Source organism: Eufriesea mexicana, unplaced genomic scaffold (genome assembly GCF_001483705.2).
Source record: "Eufriesea mexicana isolate 0111107269 unplaced genomic scaffold, ASM148370v2 scaffold143, whole genome shotgun sequence".
NCBI lineage: Eukaryota > Metazoa > Arthropoda > Insecta > Hymenoptera > Apidae > Eufriesea > Eufriesea mexicana.
Window position 1 is genome coordinate 172,694 of NW_016908322.1, and position 24,426 is coordinate 197,119.

The 24,426-nt window shown below is 45.6% G+C and overlaps 2 protein-coding genes across 2 annotated transcripts in view; one reads left to right on the forward strand and one right to left on the reverse strand.

The window, feature by feature from the left end:
• The window catches only part of LOC108555209 (coagulation factor VII), a 28,493-nt gene extending 8,961 nt beyond the window's left edge, over window positions 1-19,532 (forward strand). The window contains exons 3-11 of the mRNA XM_017910753.1: window positions 17,332-17,428; window positions 17,506-17,627; window positions 17,709-17,819; window positions 17,918-18,042; window positions 18,118-18,248; window positions 18,317-18,510; window positions 18,579-18,713; window positions 18,884-19,108; window positions 19,226-19,532. Coding sequence (XP_017766242.1) covers window positions 17,332-17,428; window positions 17,506-17,627; window positions 17,709-17,819; window positions 17,918-18,042; window positions 18,118-18,248; window positions 18,317-18,510; window positions 18,579-18,713; window positions 18,884-19,108; window positions 19,226-19,513 — 1,428 coding nt within the window. The 3' untranslated portion in view covers window positions 19,514-19,532. The remainder of the gene's footprint in view (window positions 1-17,331; window positions 17,429-17,505; window positions 17,628-17,708; window positions 17,820-17,917; window positions 18,043-18,117; window positions 18,249-18,316; window positions 18,511-18,578; window positions 18,714-18,883; window positions 19,109-19,225) is intronic.
• Window positions 19,533-20,224: 692 nt separating this feature from the next.
• The window catches only part of nudC (nuclear distribution C, dynein complex regulator), a 98,111-nt gene continuing 93,909 nt past the window's right edge, over window positions 20,225-24,426 (reverse strand). The window contains exons 5-7 of the mRNA XM_017910754.1: window positions 21,266-21,460; window positions 20,385-20,587; window positions 20,225-20,303 (exon numbers count right to left, since the gene is read on the reverse strand). Of these exons, the coding sequence (XP_017766243.1) occupies window positions 20,252-20,303; window positions 20,385-20,587; window positions 21,266-21,460 (450 nt within the window). The 3' untranslated portion in view covers window positions 20,225-20,251. The remainder of the gene's footprint in view (window positions 20,304-20,384; window positions 20,588-21,265; window positions 21,461-24,426) is intronic.

A 24,426-nucleotide genomic window follows, 5' to 3' on the forward strand; every position in this document is an offset into this window, starting at 1 on the left:
TTTCCCTGGTTTTCTCGACCGTCCACGATCACGATCCCGTTGTCATCACCCGTGAATCTTCGTCGATCCTTCTTTCTCACCCTCGGCCGTCGCTTTCCCTCCACCTTTCTTTTCGTATTCCGCGCGACCCGTCGTTCCATTGTCCGCAGGAACGGTGAAGATCGTTGGCCGGTGATTAGCATTCCGCGAGAAACGGATTCCTCGACGTCGCTGTTAGTCGGTTAACGATTCCAATTGTACCGCTCGAGTGTGACATGGAAAGGTTGATTTATCCTCCGCTTCCAGTGACACGTCGAAGCGATCCATTATCCTCGCCGCGAATCGAGCAACGTTCAATGAAGATTCCACGAAAATTTTCTTCCTAGGAACTCGATTACGCGCCACGGAGGGCATTAATCGAGGCGTTCCGCGCGTGAAACACCGTGCCTCTACTCGCGGCCATTCACGACACTCGGAGGCGACTCATCGCGACTCGACGAGAACTCGCGGAAATTTCTCTCCTCCTTGGAATCCGATCGATTGCCAGGAAAATACGCGCGATGGAGGATATTAATCGATACGCTCCACGCGTGAAACGCTGTGCCCTTACTCGCAGCCACGGCGGCCATTCACGACACTCGAGGCGACTCATCCTGGCGTAGTAGCGACTCGACGAGAACTCGCGGAAATTTCTTTCCTCCTCGGAATCCGACCGCTTGCCAGGAAAATACGCGCAACGGAGGATATTAATTGGCGTGCAACGCGCGTGACATTGTACCTTTACTCGTGGCTTTAGCAATCGTTCAGCGAGAAGTGGCAACCTATCGGAACGAGTTATTCCGGTATAACTTGCCGGCGCACAAAGAACTGCTCTCATTAATATTGCGTATTAAACGCGACTCGTTCTCCGCACGACCGATTTAACGATTCCCGCGAAACGACCGCCGGCTCGTGTTTACCGAGCGCCCTCTCGCGAGCGGTCGCGCTGCCGATGAACGTATCCGGAGACACGGTCTTTCCTCCAATTCGCCATCAGCGTTGAATTATCGCACTCATTAGCCGCTAATGTCGCTCCCCTTTATCTACTCTTGATATCACCAGTCTTACGGGTTCCCGATTAAAAACTTTCGCCGTGTGGCGTTTAAAGTTCGACCGGGGAACGGAAATGGTCACCGGCGGGAATTTCGCTCGACTGCCATTTTTGGCGACTGGTTCCAGGTATCGTTGTCAGACGTTTCGTACCACGGTCTCTTATCTCTCCTTGCGGCAACTGTCGTTCCTGCTAATCGAATTTGAAACGCAGTAAACTCGTTGCAAGATTTGTATTATCGGTACTAAAGGACATGGTATTAATTATTTCGCTCTAAGTATGTACGCTATGTTCGAAGAATAACGCTCGCGTTACGAGGAACTAAGTGTTAATCCTTTGCCTGCGCTGCATTCGCAATTTCATCCCAACCTATCTGCACGGATTTCGTCAATCGCTCATCCGTTTAACACCGTTTACTTTGGAAAACATTTTACTAACGCAACGTATTTATGAATGGGTGTAATTTACCATGGCTTGACAGCGTTTAAAACATTCTCCGACTTGCAATCCCGGTTTTCTGTCACAGGTTTCGCATATATATGTATTCTCTCTTCTGCCACCAAGAATTTTTCGATTTAAACATACTGTGCAATCCTTGTGTTTACGCTATAGATGCAGTGTAATTATATGCAATATTCCATCTAATCGCTGTTCCTTGTCGCTGAATAATAGTCGTCCTGTTTTTATTGATACACTTAAGTCCCCAACAAGTCTCAGCAAAAGTTCTTCTCCAACTTTATGTGCGAAATCTTATTGCTCTAATTAACAGTAAATGCTTTGTACAAAATAAAAGTGTTAACAATAGACGCTTCCATTTCCCAGGAAAAGAGTTTTCTCTTATTTCAAACACTGTGTCGAGTGACGCTCGACATAGGACCACAACGGGTGAATCAATCGGTAGATTATCTAGAGACAGGTTCTCGAAGTTAGGTCTAGAATCAGCATCAAACTCACCATCCACCATCATCGTCATTTCTCATAGAACGAGGAACCTCTACAAATTGCTAGGACGTATTAGAGTTATTTCTCAGAACGTCTCGTGTTCGCGGGAAGAGAAGGTCGGCAGGGTTTGACAGAACCGAGATTTAACGCGAATCTAATCAAACTTAACGACGAATGTGTCAGGAGTACATGTGCCATTCGGACGCGCCATTAATCGAGTCCCGACGATCACGCCGTAAATTCCTCCAGTGTACGAGGAAGCGTAGAATCGAATCGTCCAAGTGGTAGCTGGAATACGGCCAGTCGTAACACGCGGCCACTTTTACCGAGCGTTTCCGAGCCCTGTGCAGCGTAAATTCAAGGGACAGACGGGCACGGAGGGATCCGGCGAGAACCACCGATGAAATTTACGAACGTGGAATGGACAGACGACCGCTGAATGAAATGGACACACAGCTCGAGAATTCGAGTAATGGATCCCGAATGCACCCGTGATCATAAACGTTCCAAGGCTGCCACTGTTTTAGATAGGGAGCTATTCGTTGCCAAACACGTGGATCCCGCTAGCAGATGTCAAGATAATTCCACTACTCTGTTTCTTTCACGAAGAAAATTAATTTTGTCAAGCATTTTATGGATTTATGGATTTATAGAAGCTCGTGTCTGACTGAAGGGTGCCACTGTTTTAGATAGGGAGCTATTCGTTGCCAAACACGTGGATCCGACTAGGAGATGTCAAGATAATTCCACTACTTCTTCGTCTCTTGAACGAAGAGAATTAATTTTGTCGAGCATTTTTGGATTTATGGATTTATAGAAGCTCCTGTCTGGCTGAAGGGCGCCATTGTTTTACATAGGGGGCTATTCGTTGGCAAACACGTGGATCCCGCTAGCAGATATCAAGATAATTCCACTACTCTGTTTCTTTCGCGAAGAAAATTAATTTTGTCAAGCATTTTATGGATTTATGGATTTATGGATTTATAGAAGCTCGTGTCTAACTGAAGGGTGCCGCTGTTTTAGATAGGGGGGAGGGGGGTGGCTATTCGTTGTCAAACACGTGGATCCCGCTAGAAGATTTCAAAATAATTCCACTTCTCCGTCTATTTCGCGAAGAAAATTAATTTTGTCAAGCATTTTATGGATTTATGGATTTATAGAAATTTATGTTTGGCTGTTGTCAAAAGATTAATTTAATCGGTGGAGATACGTCTTCAATTGCCCGTATCCGAGGAATTGGTGATACGTCACTGGTAAACAATGCCGTTTTGACAACGCGTGTTTACGGTTTGATTGGTCTAATCGTGGCAGTGATTGCATATTATACGTAAAAAATTTGTATCAATTTGGCCAGAGATTAGGATACTGATCAGGTCAGCCGAAATCGTCGCGAGGAAATTGCCCAAGGATCGGAGTTCAAATGGTAATAAAGCGTGGAGCGATAACAGATATTAGTACTTGCCTCGTTCGTTCAGACACCGTCTAATATTAGCTGCCAAAAGACCGATCCCTTTGTAAAAAGCACTTTCGAGAGTCTCCCTCTTTTACTTCCACTTTCATCTACTCGCATTTCCAAACTCTCCACTCGTCACCATCCGTCTGTACCCACCCTTCCAGCAGCCACGCGACAACTCCCTAAATAGCCTTGCTTTCAGCGACCCATTCTCCACGGAACAACTAATACCGACCCATTTCGAGCAACCCCTGCGATATTCATCACCAGCCTTCGTCCCTTCGGTGACTCGCGTCTCGTTTCAATCACGAAGCGCGTGACGCACTGAGAGAAGATTGCGTGGAGATTTAAATCGCGATTGTGATTTGAAAACAAACGGTGGTTATAAAACGCTATAGAAGTCAGATGCTAGGTGTCTTTCGCAATCTTTTTGACAGTAGCGATACTCGTCACGGACGTTCCTTGTTTTAGCGATTCACGGTTATGACAGCAAGAACGATAGTATTAAAATTGGGATCGATCTGCGACGAGGGATGACAGCATAATAATGGCGGCTGCGATTTGGAAATAATCGAGAATTGGAGAATATAAAGCGGTCGCTAGATGTCTAATCCTTTCGTAAGAACGCGATGACAGTCATTGCCAACCTTTGTCCTCCAGGGATTCGTGATTATGACAGCAAGAGTGATCGCGTTAAAATTAGGATCGATCTGCAACGAGAGACAACAGCATAGCAATGGCGACTGCGATTTGGAAATAATCAAAGATTATGGAATATAAATCGGTCACTAAAAGTTCAATCCTTTCCTCGCAATGCGATGACATCATTGCCAACCTTTGTCCCCCAGGGATTCGTGATTATGACAGCAAAGACGATCGCGTGAAAATTAGGATCGGTTTACAATGTGACGCCAACCTTCGTCCCTCCAGGGATTCGTGATTATGACAGCAAAGACGATCGCGTGAAAATTAGGATCGGTTTACAATGTGGGACGATTGCATAACAATGGCGACTGCGATTTGGAAATAATCGAAGATCGGAGGACATAAATCGTACGCTAGAAGTCCAATTCTTCCGTAGCAACGCAATGACAGTCGTCGTCACCTTCGTCCCTCCAGCGATTCGCAATTATGGCAGCAAGAACGATCGCGTTAAAATTAAGATCGATCTAGCCACAAGGAATGACAGCATAGCAATGGCGACTGCTATTCGGAAATAATCGAAGATCGGAGAACATAAATCGGACGCCACAAGTCCAATCCTTTCCTAGCAACGCGATGTCAGTTATCGTCAACCTACGTCCCTCCAGCAATTCGCGATTATGGCAGCGAAGATCGCGTCCAAAGAACGCGCGAGACTCGCGGTACGACCGCGTTGCAATCGCGGCTGTGATTCGGAAATAACCAGGGGCCGTAAAACGGGGACCGGACGCTAGGCGTGCAAGAAGAAGACGAGCGTTTAACGGGTGTCGTTGAAAAAGCGGGGCAGGTGACCGCCGCATCCGCGGCCGTGGCCCGTCTTAACGGCTAGCTTTATGGTTTCACGGTTCGAGCCGCTCGACTCGAACTAATCCCGCGAATTAAGGCTCGTTAATAGCCGGCCAGAAATAGCGACCTTTTCTCGTTGCTCTCGAGCACGTCGTCGGAGAGTTTCCGAACTGAGCCGCGGCGAAATTGAGTGAAACCGGCGGAGGAAGAACGCGCGTCCTTCGTTTCTCCCTAGGATCGTTCCGATCGGAGAAAATCGGCCATTGCGTGGATCGTCTGGCAATCGTGATGAGTAATGAACACCTGGTATTAATGTCCACTACCAAAGAACGTCGAGCAATCGTCACGTCTGTCAAAATCGACGAATCTGCTGCCAAAAGGAAGTGCGACGATGTTTCCAAACTATGCGCTGTCATGACCGTTGCAACCATAATCTCGACACTGCATACCCGAGCTTATCGTCATGCTCGCCATGAATCGCAATTTTGCGATGGCTGCTCGGCGCTCGATTCTTCCTCAAGAAGAAACAATTAGAATTTCGTAAAAACTCGTACCCCCTGTTTATTAGCGAAATCGTTTATTTCCCATGTCAGACAGCAACGAGTTAGGCACGGGGATGAAAGAACCGAGAAACCGCGTTTAAAAGCCGATGGCTTATTATTTCACCGCTGTTTCCACAAACTCAACGAGGAAGCAAACGTTCCCGAAAGCTTGACAGCGATCAGGTTCGAGGGATGACATCGAGCTCCATTTGCAGAGAATATCCCCAGTCGCCGACGTAATCGAGTAACCAGTAGAGGCGCGAAAACAAATGCACGAGCCTGAAGCCTGCACGTCGAGAGGGACTATTTTTACACCGTTTCCCTTGCAACGGGACCGAGCGATCTCTCGTTGAACCACTCGCCGGAGAGCCTCACCAATCTCGCGTAACCGAACCCCGATCTCGAGTACCACGTGGATTTTTCGCGTATTTTTAACCGACCCGTTCAATCCACGGGAAACTCGAGCCCGGAGTGGTCGATTTCCGCGTGGCCGAGCGGGGAGGCACGAGCGTCGCGGAATCGTTTCGTTAGATTCCGCTCGAGTGGGCGGACAGCCGCGTGCTGCTCTTCATTGCACCAGGGAAACAGTAAATCACGCGATGATCTCATCACGGCATTAAGATATCGCGCGACGCGGAGATACAGCAAGGGCTGGAGAGGCATGGAAAACGCGATGCACATGCACGCTGGAGCAAAGAGGAAGAAGCGACCGCGCTACCGTTGTCTGGCCAATAAATTCCGTGGGAGTCTCGTTCGGCGACTTTCTTCCGACACGTGACACGTTTTAGCGTGCCGGGTACCAACGAGAAACGCCCAAGCGATACCTCAGTGTTATCGTTTTTCCTTGCAAATCGACTGGAAGACGCGGACAGCCCCGAGGAAGATTAACTCGCGCTGGGGTAAACGGGCTTCGTCTTTTTGGTACTTACGTATGCACGCCGAGACACTTTTCGTTCTACCTTGATCATAAATATGGGTATTAAGGTAACGCGAGATGGTAGAATTTTTAGATCCTCGCGATCGACTAATACGCGTTCGATAGACGAACCCGGAAGACGAGTATCGATAAAATATAAAAATGCGTTCGTTCTCAGTTCAAATTACCGTTTACGGTAGTAAAGCTTCCTTCCTCGTTTTAAAATCTTGGTCAGATATTGCAGGAAGGATAAATATGAGGATTTATGAGACAAGGCGGGAGAGAAACGACGCTTCCGCCATTTTGGTACTCGCGGTATTTGTACGCACAGTGGAATGTTTTTAGTCCACTAACTATAGACGATAAGATAACACCAGGCACGGCAGCTTCCTCGCCATTCTATCGAATTCGATTTATCGTAAACGCGACTAACACGCGTTTCATAGTCAATTCGGTAGATAGGCGTGCGTAACTCACTCGGTGTACTCGCGCAATTGAAAGCTCTTTGTTCGCTTTAAAATCCTGTATCTATTTTCCAATTTAGAAACACGATTTAATCTCCCGAGGTTGTAACGTAAAATTTTTTGCGGAATAAATCACTCGTCTACCTCGAAGACCCCACGAGTGTCTTCTATAAATCTCGCACACTTTTCTACAGCCATCAGCGTCCTTTCTTTCAGCGGAGAAAAAATTTCTCGCACACAGAACTTGTATCTAGGTATATATCGACAAGCCCGGCGAAGAAACCGCGCGCAGCTGACAAAATAACTCATTCAGAGCGGTCGTAATTTACTTTGACATCTATTTTCCGTGCGACCTCTTCTCTCGTCTTAAAACCCTCCGCCTCAAAGAGTTAAATCGCCCCTTAACAGCGAGCACCGAGCTGGAGGACTGGTTCTGCTAAGTGATCACAAGGTGATCCGTGTGGTCCGCCGTGTTTCCTCTTCTTCTTTGCCTCTCCGCCTTTCCAAACGGGCCACGAGTGCGCTTCCCTCGTGGTGAACACGATGGAAGCGGGAGGAGAGAAGAAAAATTGGAAATTACGCAACGATTTGGAAAGTCTTTTACAGGGACCACGGCATAGGTCGACTCCCCTGTACTTTCGCTTTCACGGTTTGCTCACGACAAACAGCCACGTGGGTATAGTCAGGGGCACGAGCAGGCTTTTGTAAAACCAAAGAGATGCAAATTCAGCCGTGCACCTTAGGCTAGAGAAACTCCAGGCCGGTTCCAATCGGTGCAGTACTGTCTTCCGTAGGTTTGCGTTTCAAATTACCCGATAATAAACTTCACGACTTTATAATACCGAGGCTGGAAATTGCCGCAAAAGCGCGGTAAAACGAGCCGAGTATTTAAAAGTCGCATTTTTCCCGCGGATAACCGCCATCTTGCGTAACTCGCGTGGAACCGATCCATTCGCGTCCCATAAATCCGAAGGCCAATTTCCTCCGCTTTCCCCTTTAAATTCTTCCACGATCCAAAGCTTCCTTTCATCTCCATCTCCAAAATGATTCGAATTTTTAGATTCCGCAGAAATTTGATAGCAAAAATAAAAGAGACGAGTGAAAGAAATTTCAAGATCGTTTACTCTGAATCCTAATGCGATCGAACGTTGAAACCCTGAAAATTCCAGGAAAGAGGGTAAAAAATTTGAGAAACGTTGACAGTGAGACTTGCACGAGTGTCACATTCGGGAAGTGGAAACCACCATCGGTGGACAGTGCGATCGTTACTCCGCAGACGTTGTTCGAGCGCGTTCTTTCGCAAAATGCTGCTCGTCTTCGCGGAAGGGACGAGAGTCGCATGACGAGAGCCGTTCCTTTGAATCGTCGCGGAGGAGGCGAGCGTAAAACGACCCGTGCAATGTCGTGGAACGATGCACGGTGATCCTCCGATTGCTTTTCGACTGTACTCGATCGCGTCGATTCCATTCCGGTCGGCCGCCATTTTATCGCGGGAAACGAGGAAAAATGGCACTTTCTACGCGCGAGCTCGCTCCGGGTGAATAGCGAGGCGTATAAATAGGAATACAAATTGCTCGTGTGCATTAAACAAATGTCGCGTAACGTGACAGAACAGTGGCGATCCAGTCACGCTGCTGTTACACGCTTCGTTTAAAAAGCCTCCGATGACATTTACCCGGGCTGCAAGCGTACCGTGACTGCACCAGGTCGGACCCAACCCAAAAAGACTGAAGGGGCTGAGCTGTTACGGGACCAGCCTTCTCTGGCTTTCTCGCTGCCTCATTTGCGACGGTCATAATTATTCCAGAGGAAATAGCGATGTCTCTGTACCGCTTTCTCTAATCTCGATTCGAGCAATTAGGACCTAAAGCTGATATTTGGTTCGGATACCTTGCTTTTCGGCCATTGTCTGAGACCAGCGTCTACCGACGATGAGTCTGCGGATACCAACGTTGAGATAAACAGATGACTCGTGGAAAACGAGTGTGCAAAAATTAAACTATTAACGTGACGGATATGGCTACTAGACGCTGTCGTCATTGACACTGTTTTTGCTTAAGATATTCACTATTCACGCAAGTATCACGTGATGTTCTCAAGAAGTATGATATAATAGAGTTTTAAATCGACGGAGTAGAGAACATAGCTCGAAATTGATTTGTCTTTAGCTAACAGAGAGAGTGCAAGTTCTTTGAGTCATTGATTGAGTTCAAACTTTGTAGGTTTGTAGATTTAGTGACCCAGTTCAAGAAAATGTACCATTTTATGGGCAACTACTCGATAGTTTTTGAGATATTTGTGATTAGAGCTTTATTATTCTTAACTAGAGATTATTTCCGAATAGTTATCGATAGTTATCAAGTGGTATTGTAGCCTAACTACAACATTCGAAAATTGCCACCAGCGTGGGAATGTTCGGATATCGCCATTAGGCCACAACAGCATTTGATAAATATTCGAAATAAATCTGTAATTAACCTCTTGACATGCACTGACGTCTGGAAGACGTCATTCATTTCACGTTCCATTGTAGACTTTGAAATTTCCGAGACGTCAAGAACTATCTCTGATGGACGCCGTGCAGTGCGTTATTAAATAGTATTGTTCAGACGCGTCAAATTCCGTTTTATTTGTATGTCAAGGGGTTAAGGCAATAAGAGTAATTGCCCTTATAATGATATATTGTCTTGAACTGGATGACTAAATTTGCAAACCTGCAAAGTTTCAACTAAATCGACGACCCGAAGGACTTGCACGCTCCTTGTAAGTGGAAATTGGACCAACTATTAACACGATGACAGCGTGGTATGAACAATTAGTGAGCAGAGTTCGTGCAATTATTTCCCAGTTAGACAGCCTGCCAATGTACACTGTCGATTAGAACCTTGTGATCAGATCCGGGGTATAATCACGATCCAAGGATCTATATATTAACTGCCTCTGTTACTAAATTTCCAATTTAAAAATCGCAAGCATCCTAACCTCCCAATTTACTCCCACAAAATGAACTGTCATATAAACGCAATGCGGTCCAAGTCCTGTAGGATTTAATTCCTACGAAATAATCTCAGGGCTCTGTCTAAGGCTACCCGCGACTGTTAAGATCTGGCGAAGAGAATGCTCGAAAGTCGCCTGTGAAACACCAGAGACGAAGAGGAGGCCAGAAGCAAAGTTGCAGCAGACACGAAGCGCAACGGCGACGTGTCTCCTTCGCGTGTAATCTTTTTCAGCTTAAACCGTCGCGCCGCAAAGACTCACCGACGGCAATTAAAGCGGGCACAGATTAACCGAAGGAAAATCAGACCTACGCGGCGACAGCGGCGTCCGTTCGCGGAATTCTCATGGAGCGAATATACGCGGCACGATTTACGCGACGTCGGCCAGGCAGACGTCATCCTGACCATAGTAGGTGGACAGAGGACCTTGGCCTTCGGATCGCGCGCACGAGCACATAAATCAGGCCGCGATCTCGCCATAGCGAGCGTTCCATCGCCGCGACCGGCCGCGAGTATTAAATCCACGGTAGCCACGGCGAAGAAATCACCGGCCATTTTCGGACGTTGGACACACCGGCCGCGCTACCATCTAGGGTATAGTCGGGGCGTCAGCCCGCGAAACGAATGTCATTGCTTCCGAACCTTATCCATCTTCTTCGGCATGGCCGTCGAGTCGGCCCTTTCCATCGCCGTTGTCCCAGCTCGCCACCGATCCTCCTTTTTTCTCCAACCCCCTTTTTGCTGGCCCTTCTTCGCCACCGGGCTCGCCGCGACCCTCGCCGCGAAAATGGCCAATCCGACTCCCAGTCTTTTACTCTATTTTCTTTTTTTCCTCCTCTTTCGTCTCGTCCTCGAGATCCGACTACCTCGTGGTAGTCCGTAATTGCGCTTTTTGGATTGGTAATGGCGAGAGGGAGGATCGGTTCAGACGGGGTGGCTCTGTAAATGGCGAGAAGCAGAACTATCGTTAACGACTACGTTCGCTCACAGAATAATTGGTCCATTAAATGTTACACGTATATTAACTAATATCTCGTTCATCTTTGATCTCTGACTTTCGATTGCCTCTCAAAAATCGATAACCCCCGATCTAGCTGCTTCTGAAAGACACAGAGACATGTCTGTATCAAACCGCGAGCCTGTTCTCGGTTTTCCTTCTTCTGCGAAAAAGACCGCTCATCCACGCGTCTATTGGATTACAGACACTCTTGTATCGGCCCACGTAAATTGCATCGTTTCCACAAACCGAGTAATCCTTCCTGGAACGTTCGAAGAAGGCTTCAGACTCCAGACTTTAACTATACCCTTTCGTAGAACAGCTATCGCGAAACACGGTTTCGAAGATCGTTAACGTCGCTCACGGAAAAATTGGAATAACTCGGGAAACTGATACAAATGTGGCTACGAAGCGATAAACGTGCATAACGATCCAGCTTCGATGACTGCGATGCCTACTTGGAAATCGTTCTCGGAGCGAAGTCAACGCCGGTACCCACGTGTTCCGCTTTCAGCGATAGGAGCCAAAGGGTTTAAGGACAATGTAAATTCTTGCGAGCTCGTTAGAACAGCCACCCACGCTTTATTTCCCACCATAACGAGCGCGGGCAGAGAATGAGCCGAGAAGTGCATCGGGTCGCGTCTCTCCGCGCGATTTCCACAAAATGAACGGCCATTCGTACTTAACCCTAGATTGCCCAAGCAAGTCATTTTGACTGCTTTTTAATTTCATGTAGAAAAAAAATTATGTATACAATGATACAATTTCTTAGAATTTTGTGACTTTTTGTACAACATATAAATGCGTTTATTCATAATTGTAGTTACCTCCCCCCCCCTCCTTCATTTCAGGTATATATGTATGTGTTATATCTATATTGCCAAAAAACAGTCGTTTTGACTGCTTGGGAAATTTAAAATAATCAAATGACTCTTATTATTGTAAGAGAGCCGTCGCCGTTACCCGAACCCCGACGGTCGGCGACTTTGATAGCGGCGACTTTGTGTTCGCGATAGCTCTCGATCGTTCCATGACGATCGAGAGCGGGCATCAACGAGAGGACGATCGCACGCAGTGTCTAGAGCCAGTTCTTGGACGAATAATAATGCATAAATTATCTTTTTTATTGTTAATATTTACTAATAACCTGTTATATAACTGTAAATAATATAAAAAAATATTAAAAATTAATTTTAAATAAATTTCTTTGCATATTAGTTATTCTTTCACAATGCAGTCATTTTGACTGCTTTTGGGCAATATAGGTATATACTAAGTTTCAGTCTTTCTAGTGTTAAGTACAGTTACACGCGCATAAGGCACAGACGATCGCGCTCAGGTGAGCACCGTTGGAATGTGTCTTGGTAGGGTGCCGTTCAGGGATGCTTTGAATGCGAAACGGTATTAAAGTTGCATACGTAATGCCATTGAATCATTCGTGGCATGGTCCCATGGAATTCTCCGTACGTCCTGGCTGCCTCTCCTTCGATCGCGATGTCCTCGGCCGAATCGCGATAAAATTCCATTTTTTCCCCAATTTCTCTTCCCTCCGAACTTTGCTTTCTCGTTGAAAATCGTCAATGACGACGATTTTCGTCGGCACTGGCCAACGGGAATCGCTTCGACCGCGAGTGGCACGCGGTTTTTGCCAATCCGTCGCCGAGATGCAAGGCACCGCGGACTTCAGCCTAGTTTGGCCATGTCCACCGCGGCGCATACAAATTCCTCGTGCCTTCTGCTCAGAACGTATCCGTATAGACCATCCTCTCCCGTTCCAGCCGTCTGCTTTTTCTTCCTCCGCCGTGTCGCGGAAGAAGCGACGAATCTCGACCCGCAACGATTACTCGCATCGTTCTCGTGTTTCGAATGTCTCCGAATTCTATGGGGTGTCGCGATCAGGTGTAAGCATCGTCGGGATGTTGCGACTATCGTAATAATATTAGCGATATCCGCTTCGAATTTGTAATTTTCTTGGCGGGAAAATACGAGAATTGGACGTTGGAGGAATCTTCCGCGAAATAATTCGACTGCCCTACCCCCCTTTCTTTTTTCAGAGTTGGTGTTGCGACAATCCTTATAATATTAGCGATGTCTGTTTGAAAATCGCAATTTTTTGGCGGAAAAATACCAAAAATTGGACGTTGAAAGAATCTTCCGCGGAATAATTCGATCGCTCCCCCTTTTCTTTCTTTAGAATCGATGTTGCGACAATCCTAATAATAGCGATGTTCGCTTCGAGTTCGCAATTTTCTTAGCGGGAAAATACCAAAAATTGGACGTTGGGGGAATCTTCCGTGAAATAATTCGCTCTCTTCCCCCTCCCTTTTTTACAGCTGATCTTGCGACAATCCTACTAATATTAGCGATGTTCGCTTCGAGTTTGCTATTTTCTTGGCGGGAAAATACCAAGAATTGCAAAAATTGGACGTTGGGGGGATCTTCCGCGAAATAATTCGCCCCCCTCCCCTGCCTTTCTTCAGAATCGATGTTGCAACAATCCTAATAATATTAGCGATGTCTGCTTCGAGTTTGCAATTTTCTTGGCGGGAAAGTACGAAAAAGTGGACGTTGAAGGGATCTTTTATAAAATAATTCGCCCCCCACACCCCTAGAAATTTAACGCGATTTCAACAGTGAGATAACGCGAGAACTCGTCATGGTCGTAAAGCGAAAACGAAGGAGCGCAAATTCGTGGCGTGATCTACTTGTCACGAGCAAGGAAATCGAGCGAGAACCTGTTTCCCTTCGTAGACGGGCCGAGGAAATTAATCGCGCGATACGAGAACATCGTTAACCCTGAACTCTTGGATTGCATAGGTTCAAGAGGTTCCCTGCGCGGACGGAATTAATCGGATCATAAACTCCAAGGGAAGAACGAAATTATTGTACCCCGTTTAAACGAAGCGAACGCGACTGTCGCGCGAGCAACGTCGTAAAGTTCAACGATTCCGAGATTCGCCGGCGGGACTGGGGTTTGCAGAAATCCGCGAGTTCGATCAACTTTCGCTCGAGGTCGCATCGAGTTTGCACGGTGCTTCTACCCTGAAAAATAATACGAGTCGACCTAGACAACTACGCTGCTGTTTCGTCCCGTTTCGCGGACGCCAAAGTATTTCTTCGAGGAACGCTGTTGGCTCGCATGCCATTTTCCACGAACGCGTGTACCTCTGACGTGAGAAAATTTTGTAACTGGTTAATTATGCTGATCATCTAGGTCAGTGGAGAGAACATGGGACCAGTTACTACACGCATATCTGTACGAGTGGAAGAAATCAAAGTTGCACAAAAACTAGTTGGCAAAAAGAGGATCACCTTCGCGCCTCGCACGTCCCATGACATCATTCTATTGTCCCATTATGCCCACGCTTTTTCTGTCCCCAAACTCGACCAAGGATAATTAGAGGGATAATTGGGAAGAACCACCCTGTAGGATATAATTCTTAATCGACCATCTGTAAGTGGAGGAGAGGAGATGGCTGGGTTAAGTAAGTCTACTCTTCAATGGCCTATTCTACTTTACTGCGTTCGATCCGATATTCTTCTGTCTTTACCACACATCGTTCTATTCCTGACTGCTCCTGGAGCTGTCATTTAACCGTTTGACTGCCACGCAGAAATCACAAGTTTCGCTCAGGATGCGAGTATTTTTATTATTCAAAGCATATAAGTACCTAGGTCACCAATGACCACCGTGGCACCACAGGATAAACCATGGCCGGTCATATATGACCAACGTGGCAGTCAAAGTGTTAATAGTCTTCCGCGATGGTCCCTCTATCCATGCGCCGCGAAATTGAAGCGAATCGTAGCTTCATTTTGAAACTTATGCTTGTTACGTGTTTACCTTTCGCGCCACCTTATCGAATACTCTTACAGATTCGGCCCATCCTGACTATGTCTATCCCAGATATCGCGCGTTTTCGATAACTCCTAAATTCCTTAATACGATTCCTACATTTAAAATCCGACATAGCAACTACGTATCTATCGTTCCGAATTTTTCCAATAACCTCATTGGGTCATCGCAACTTGAATATAACTTTTCTATCCGTAATACTCATCGTATTTTTGCGATTGTGTCATTTTGTCTTCAGCTTTAGCCCTAATCCCTGTCATATTACGTACGTTGCTTGACGAAATAGTCCTTCGTGTAGTATAAATTAAAACATTTTAAATTATTATAAATACATTGCGTCTAGCTGATTCTATTTAGATGTTAAAGGGTGATAGTTCCTAGCGATAAATCCCAATTTGACAGTTCTCCTTCATCGAGACGATAGAAGGAATACAATCAGACTCGACTGACCGAATGATATTTCCTTTCGTCACAACGCCTGATCATTCCCGAACGATACCTTTTTCAGAATTGGTGACTAGTTACAATTATATACAATTACCGGTCCACTTACATTTATATTCATAACGCTGTCAATAAGTACATCTTTATCGCCCTATCGGAGCACGCTTGCTCTTTCACGTCCGATATTATGTTTCTTAAGACGGTCGACCTCGATGAGGTAACATCATCGTGGATCTATCCCGACCATTGTCTAGGATAATGAGCATCGTGGGCTGGATCGAGGAAGGGTGTGATCCACGCGTGCCAGATCCATTTTCATTGGTCAACGAGGCTACGTTCGTCGACCACTTCTCTCCCAGCAATCTTCTCAACGCCGACGTAGAGAGAAAATTAAAAGACCGATTTATACAGAAGATTCTATCCCAGTTTATCTGCATATAATCCACGATGGATCACGCTAGATTTTGAATAATTCGCAGTAACGACACCCGTAAAATTCTCCATAAGGCCGAATCTTAGAGCGCGACGATGACATTGAGCAACGACGCCGGTGGTTACGTCGCGGTGCCATTTACGAGCCGGCAAATTGAGTTTAGTACCGCGTGCTGATCGTTACAGCCTTGGGGAATGCTGCACGATATCCGAGACGGTCGACAGGCAACGTCAGCAACGACTGGTCTATTAACTCTGTGCTTAAGAACGAGTAATTGTTCGCCGGTTTTTGCCACGATTTCTGCCTTCCAGGCCAACCATCCGCGCACCGAGCACTCGATCGCGCTTCCATTGCATTTCTTCTCCTTGGTCCCCCTGTTTTTCGCCGTTCCTCGCTGACGTACGACGAGTGGTTCACGCGTGGAATAATGGGTCGTTAAAATCGGGCACGATGCAACTGCGAAATATCACGAACCGATGACAACTGGTTCGGTTTCTTCCTGCGTTTCCGAGTTCTCGAGACGATCGAGTAACGAGCGACATCTTTCATTGCCGGTTTCTTTGCTACGCCAGTTTTACTAATAAAATTTAATATCGAATCTGTCACGGATCACCCATTACTTTAACCACACTACCTTCTTCGGGTCCTTTATTATCCACGGCACCCTTAACTGTTCGCGGATCGATGTAACGGAATTTTTAATCCTTTGCACTCGAGAGGTGAGCTTCAGTCACCGTTTCATAAAATTTCGAAGATCGATATTAATTAATATATCAAATTTAATGTGATGTAACAATGTGCGAGGTATTAAAATCAAATAAGTCTACAATTCTTTAATTACCGCTTAAAAAAGTATCGTCAGTTTCTTAGTAGAGAATCTTTGATTTTCTACTCTTCTCTAGCCAAAAAATCGTCGAGTGCAAAGGGTTAAATGTTTCTGTACGCGAATTTTTTAGTAAATAATTGTCTAAGAGGAAGAACTCGGACAAAGCTTTCAATATTCCTCGTATCGTTAAGTTACTGTGAATCGAATGTCAATTTCGATTCCTTGGAATTTTAACAAATGACGACTGACAATGAGAGAAGTAACAGGATTAATATCGTTACATCCTTCTCTTTTCTTCGGTTCTTTCAAGATTCGTGTACTTGTATGAACATTCTGTTTCGTAAACCACGACTGACCACTTGACCGGTCAATTGACCGACCATGGTAGGTTTAGCGTTAATGCGTTGTTGCCGTATTACCCTTCTTTCCAGTTCTTTTCCTTTTTTCTTCCCTTTAATCCAAGAAAATTGCTGAACGAATGAGTTTTCATTTGAGATAAGATGTCAGCTGCTGGTCGCAGCACGAGTCACGAAAATCGCTGGGACTTAACGCGTTCAATTGCAGTCCATGCGCCGCATCAACGCTAATACGCTGCGTGTCTATTAGTTCGCTTCGCAGCCGTTAATCTCGGCTGGTTTTTGCAACGATCTGCCTACGTGACGGATGCGTATTGCAGATGGGAATTGCTTTCCTCTCGCAGGACCGTATGACGTTTTATTTACGTACCGTTATCGACACGCTGCGGCCGATGGGTCGAAAATAAAAATGACATTTCGCAATGTGGGTATTTCCGTGGCGATGTAGATTCCTATTAGCGGGGAAAAAATCGCTTAGAACCAGTCACGGCAGCGTGCACCCTTTCAGGTGTGGATGATTAATTACGCGTTTCTCTCTGCTAATTTTAGAGCGGAAACGGGACGTTCGTGACCAACGGGAACAATGGCACCGATTGGCAGCGCATGGCCGGTCAGAGTTCTGCTGTGGAGCAGTTACCAAAGAACCGTGAGTGTCTCTTCAGCTCTGTTTTAACAGTCCTAGTCACGTTCTCGTGTCACTCGATAAGCTAAACGAATGCGCAGGATCCATGAAACTGTCCTACTTCACGAACTGGAGCGAGTGGAGCGTATGCGATCGCCATTGCACGAAGAATCGCGTCAGGAGGTGTCGCGTGAAGAAGAAATGCGGCACCACGGTACTTAAGGTGAGTTGGAAAATTGCTATCCCAGTTGCGATTATCATTTTCGAGCTTATGAAGCTTGACAGAGTCTTGCGTTTCGCGTAGGAGGAGCGAACCTGTCAGCATAATAGGAAAGGCAGGTGGTGGAGGTGCAAGCAACATCAGCGACGGGGCCATCGACTGAACGACAAGTTCCATGTCATACAGGTCGCACAGGTATTCGCGATTCGTGTCATACATGGATTCCTATTACATCTGTCACTTAAGTGTGACTTACAAATTCCTTAATAACTATCACGAATGTTCGATGTTAGATGCCCAGGAAGGAAGCGGAACCAAGAGAAGGGAGACAGAGGGGAAATGACCAATCTGTAGGTTATTACGGTAAATGGAGCAAATGGTCACCCTGTACGACACTGTGTACCACTCAACGTCACAAGTGAATAAAGTATACCATAAACTTTGACGAATTGCGAAGATTCCTATGCTTCAATTTCCGATTAAATGATCACAGGTGGTGTAAGAAGCCAGGGATCTGTGGGCACAACATGATCAGGGAAAGTGCCTACTGCTACGTCGAGGGAAGCTTCTGCCAAAGATGGATTCATCGAAAAATCCGTGGAAGCCGGGAAGAAGACAACGACGGTAATTATCCAAATGTAAATTTCATACTGCATTTGATTCTTCCAAGTGGTACTCATGTATACTCGTAGATATAGCACTGAACGAGGAAAACTTGAACAGGGTGGACAGCTTCATTCCCGACAAGAATACTCATACTTGGAAGTGTGGAGTACGCAGTACTCAAAAGCCTTCTCTGCCTTCTCGGTTCAAGAGGATCATTGGCGGACGTCCATCGATCCCCGGAAGTTGGCCCTGGCAGGTGGCAGTGCTGAACAGATTTCACGTGAGTGTTTCCAGGTTTAGAATTTGATTATTATTCGAGTTAAGCGTTGAAGGGAAATCATTTTGCAGGAAGCTTTCTGCGGTGGTACTTTGGTCTCTCCGAGATGGGTACTGACTGCGGCGCACTGTATCCGGAAGCGACTTTACGTTCGCATCGGAGAGCACGATTTGACGGTGAAGGAAGGCACCGAATTGGATTTAAGGGTATCTATTGTTAGCTAACATTTCCTAGATTTCTGGTACTAGGGATACTCTACATTCTTTGGTATCTTATGTAGTTGAAATGCACTTCCATAATTTATCTACGCTTTAGTATAAATCGTTTAGGAAATTTTTCCTCTGATCTTCTCGAATTAATTTTCCCTTTCTTCCAGGTGGATTCGGTCACGATACATCCGGAGTACGACGCTGAAACGATGGACAATGACATCGCGATGCTACGACTTCCGGTCGCCATAACAGCATTACCATCCAGAGGAATCGCCTGTCTTCCAGCGCCTAACCAGTCTCTACCCGCCAACCAGCTGTGCACTATCATTGGCTGGGGAAAGCTGCGAGTCACGGATGACTTTGGAACGGATGTTCTTTACGAAGCTCGGGTGTGTTACGTTCACCTATCGCTATTCGCGTTAATATTCACGAGTAAAACGATCTCTCGAAAAGTCGATTAAAGAATATTTTTTCCTCTTCAATTTATCGTCCATTTTCCATTATAGATACCCATAATATCCCCAAGAACATGTCGAGACGTCTACGTGGACTACGGGATCACCGATAACATGTTCTGCGCTGGATACGAGAAGAGAGATACCTGCGCTGGGGACAGCGGGGGCCCGCTTCTCTGTCGGGACCCCAGGCGACCCGATCATCCCTGGACCATCTTCGGCATCACCAGTTTCGGCGAGGGATGTGGGAAACTTGGAAAGTTCGGGATATACACGAGACTGTCGAACTATGTTCGTTGGATCAGCAGAGTGATGAAACAAACCGATAACATTAATTGAAACCTTCGCGCATTGACACCCCAGTGCTTGGCTCTAATTATCGTACTCAGTGCCATTAACTTCCCCAGAGACTAGTAATAACGTTAAGAACAATATTCACCGTACTTCTAACGCGATTAAGTATAAGGACGTTCCGAATGACGGAGTAATCATTCTGACTGCCATTGTTCACACATAGCGAACACCATTTATTACTCTTTTTCTATCTACTGGTACAACATCGCCTTTTATACCGATGACATGGACTATTTCATACAAGCGGACGATAAAATAAAGAGTAATCGTTCGGTTTATTATACATGACGGGATGAATAATCCTCGCGAAATTGAACAGAAAAACGACTCAGTCGACGATCTCTTCTTTTCTCTACATTCTTTATTTAATAATACGAAACGAGATACGAAAAACAGAAGTAAATCATACGTTATACATTTGTGCAGACTGATTCTGCTGCAGAGCAGTGATGAAAAATATATGGTGGTTCAGAGATGGACGAGAAAAGGAAAGTATGGAAGTATGAAGCGAGAGCGTTGTGACAAGAAAACCATGGTATCCTTTAACGTGTGCACGATCCGACTCTTGCGTGGATCGTGGTGCCACCTTTCGTGACTGGAAATTCGATGGCGAACGTGTATCGAGATACGAGTGCAGAGAACATCGGGACGTCACAGTGACAAAATAGTACGGACAGCCACCCTGGATTCCACGATGGAATGCATCGATAATATTCCCTGTCTTCAGTTGAACTTGCACTTCGAGAAGTCCATCTCCGGATGCTGTTCCATGAACCTGTAAAACAAAATTCGCGTCGTTTAAACTCGTCCATGGGGTCATGGTGTTTCGTATGATCATTTGCTCGCTGTCTTCTACTTTTTGATCACGTCTTGCTTCTTCAGCTCGTCGGACGTTGGCAGGCCCAGCTCCTTCTGTCTCTGGTCGTACAACATCTTCTCCACTAGGCCTCTGGTCTCGCCGTCGAGATCGGACAGATTGCTAGGCTCAGGATTCACTTTCTTCGTATTGATCTCCGGGTCAGAGGTCACCACGTGCGCCCACCATTGCATCTTGTTCACCTATGCCAACAGTCGATCACCCTCATTTTTAGCAAGCTGTTCACGAACTAACGTCTACTTTCAAAGTGTCTTTGAACCTTCTCGTCGATGCTCGAAAATCGAAAATTAATTTGCTCCGAGTACTTGAATTAAATTAATAGTAAACAAATTCGAAAATATTATTTAATATTCGAATTATCGTCCTATTACAATGATAATAGCCAATGATACTAATTATAGCGATATCCTGACGCCTTTGATATAACATCCCAGTGTTAATTATACATCGTGTAATAAATTTACGTTCGTTTAGGATTTTCCTTTGCGAAATTTGATACGAGAGAAAACGAAGCTCGGAATACGTAATGAAAACGAATCTATAAAAGGTTCTAGTTGAATCCTCGACTAAGCAAACGCAAAAGCATCAACGGAATATCTATCATGGCCGAGCAAATGTCCAAATACTAGCAATGTCACTGTATCCTGTCAGTTAGATATCAAGTAAACAGCTGCTCGTTAAACGGTCACGATTCAGCCTTCATCGGGCTCTCTACGTTATTTTGACTGTCCATGGCCACGTCACGTCAACGAATTCTTCGCGTACTCGATACCCACCGCCGGAATCCTCGTTTCACCAAGGTCGCGGGGGTTCAGGGGTTCGAGGAACACGGAATCGGCGTGCCCACTCGCGTCACTTACCTTCTCCAAGTTGATCAACAACACTTTTCCATCCTCGATCACCCAGGTTGATTCCTCGACTTTGACCTCGTGCGGGAAATCACCGTCGATGATCGGCGGCTGACCCTTGATGCCGCAGGTCAGGTGCTTCTTCATGATTGTCACCGACACGTCCTTCGGCTTCACCGTGAAGTTCACTTTCAAAGGCACTTTGATCTGAAATCAGGCGATAATTAAGATTGTTAGCTGTCTCTCTTTATGATCGCATTGTCACCTTGTACACTCGCGTTCAATTATGCCCGCCTTTCTTATTCTCATACCTTTTCATTCTTTTACGCTCGACATGGTCAACTTGGGGCTTTAAAAAATCTGATTCGTGATTTTCGTATTTTCGTATCCAAATTTTTCTTTGTCGCGAGAGATGGAAATTAATCAAATTTCAAAATTTATTTAACACTAGAACTACCAACCCAGTGAAAATAAGTGATCCCTGAGTTTTCCTTTTTGCAATCACCGAACACAGACACCTGCTTTAAGAATAAAATTGGTATCAACTCGTATTAACCCCTTGACTATGGCAGATTTTGATATGCAGCGGCCGTACCATACGGCAGGAATTGAGTTACGATGTGCGCCATTTTTGTGAAAACAAGCGAAGATTTTGGCAGATTTTGATATGCAGCGGCCGTACCATACGGCAGGAGTTGAGTTACGATGTGCGCCATTTTTGTGAAAACAAGCGCCCTCCGTGTCACGAACGCAAAATTTCTAAGCGCCCTTAGGCGCCCTCCGTGTCACAAACGCAAAATTTTTAAGCGCTTATGGGCGCCCTCCGTATCACAAACGCAAAATTTTTAAGCGCTTATAGGTGTTCTCCGTGTCACGAACGCAAAATTTCCAAGCGCCCTTAGACCCCCTCCGTGTCACAAACGCAAAATTTCTAAGCGCTCTTAGACCCCCTCCGTGTCACGAACGCAAAATTTCTAAGCGCCTTTAGACCCCCTCCGTGTCACAAACGCAAAATTTCTAAGCGCTCTTAGGCGCCCTCCATGTCACAAACGTAAAATTTCTAAGCGCCCTTAGACCCCCTCCGTGTCACAAACGCAAAATTTTTAAGAGGTTAAGAAAGAACTGTAATCGATATATTCACTTATATTCATCGTACCGCTGAAATTACTATAATCTGTGCACGTTATAGTTAGGTACCCATTAAAGATCGGTAGTTCTAGTGTTAATAAAATTCGTGTATAAAGGAAAGCCCTATTCTTCTGAGGTACATCTGTCGGGAATTTTAGTAAGTATCCTGAACAGTCAATGATTCTTTTCATTTAAAAAGTAAATCGTTTGAAATAAAATATCGTAGCCGAAACATAGTCATTTATGAACTATGAAAACATTTATGGATTATCCAAAAAATATAATCGGCAATTTCTCCCTTCTCAATCGAAAAGGAAAACGGACCCGAGGTTCTTCGTTTAACCTCGAAATGCGACGCGTGGAGAACGTTCGTCGGATCTATCGTAACAATAGCGCGATTCATTGGATCATTGGATCGAGGGATCGATCGCGGTTCCGCACGGCTACCCTCTCAGTCCTCGCGAATTGCGATTTCATTGCACATCATCGTGATCCACTTTGCCGTGGCCTTGGGTTTCGGAAACCCAGCGGTGCAGCCTTCGACGATCGTCCTTGTGCAATTTAGAATCCGCAAAAGAAATCTGCCGTATAAGGGGAGAAAAGAGAGGGAGAAAGATCCTCTGGCGTGATACGAAAATTCTCACATTCCGCGGATAGGCGCGTGTATTTACCGCGAGTGTCTCTTTGTTAATCGACGCACGATATACTGCGGATCGGATAAAAATATTTCGGCATCTGGAGGACCAATTTGGATAGCGGACCAAACGTAGGTAAACTATGGTTGGAATAAGATAGGTCGCAAACTCGAGGGGCCCGAGTTCTATCGGATAAACGGATGGTACTAGAAAGAATGGAGACTCTGAGCCGGAGAACGACTCGTTTCGCAACGAAATGTTTCGTTTCTGTGATTCCTTTTATTACCACGCGATTCGAATTCAGTTCCCCTGTCATGGACGAGGATTACAATGGGTGCTACAATGGGGGCGTCGTTCTGGGTAAAACGAGGAATCGGTAGCGATTCGAAGGATATCTGATGTTCGACAGTGCATCGATCGTTACGGATATCGAAAGATCCTCGATCGATGTTTCAAACACTTTTTATTGTCTCTACTGCCTCGAATGGAAAATGGGGTTAGTGGAAGTCGCTGGCGGTCGCGAGAGGTACAGATCGTTACGAAAGGGAACTGCGGTGAATGAAATCTGAATATGAAATCGCACGGTTTGTACTTCTACATCCAGAGTAATGAGCTGAATTAATCCACCTGCGAAGAATACGTTAACCCGTTTGCAGGAGTTAATCGCATTCCTATGTGGCGGCAACGAAAGTGGATTTAAAAAACCAACATGGAATTCTTGGCTCTGGTCTTCGATACTCTATGCAAATATCGCACGCTGTTCTCTGATTATTTCAAAATCAACCTAGTGGAGAACTTCCATATTATCTTCTCCTTCAACCATCTCTGTAAATCCAGCTGGGATAAAAACACCTATATAGGAGGATATAGTAATTATTTTATAATCGCTTATTTTGGTCCAGGCAGGGAATAATCCAACTACGGGTAAGTATCGGAATTGCAACATTCTATCATCCTATTTTCACAGGATGGAGATACTCGCAATCAGTTTCAACAATGATATAGTGTGTAGGGGTCCTGTCCCATGTTCGTTGAAGTCAGCTTGTCGCAGGTATCCTAGATGTAGCTATGGTGGCTATGGTAGCTATGGTCTAGTACCTAGATGGTGCTAGAAGGGATGAAAGGAAAAGGAAGGTATGGGCGATTCGTTCTGGACCTACTAGTGGACTCGTCGGTAAAGCTTTCTAACAGACCCTGCCTTAGACGGGGATACTATTGAAATATCTCGAAGTCATATATATCGTAAGCGGAGGTTTTCCGAGGACTTGCGAGGAAGTCCTCGAACTTCTTTAAAGCTCCGGATCCACCTACCGGCGAGGGTAAAAATGATGGTCGCTACAATCCTATCACCACAGGATGAAGATACTCAGTTCCAACAACGATACGGTATAATTAACACTTGCTACTTGC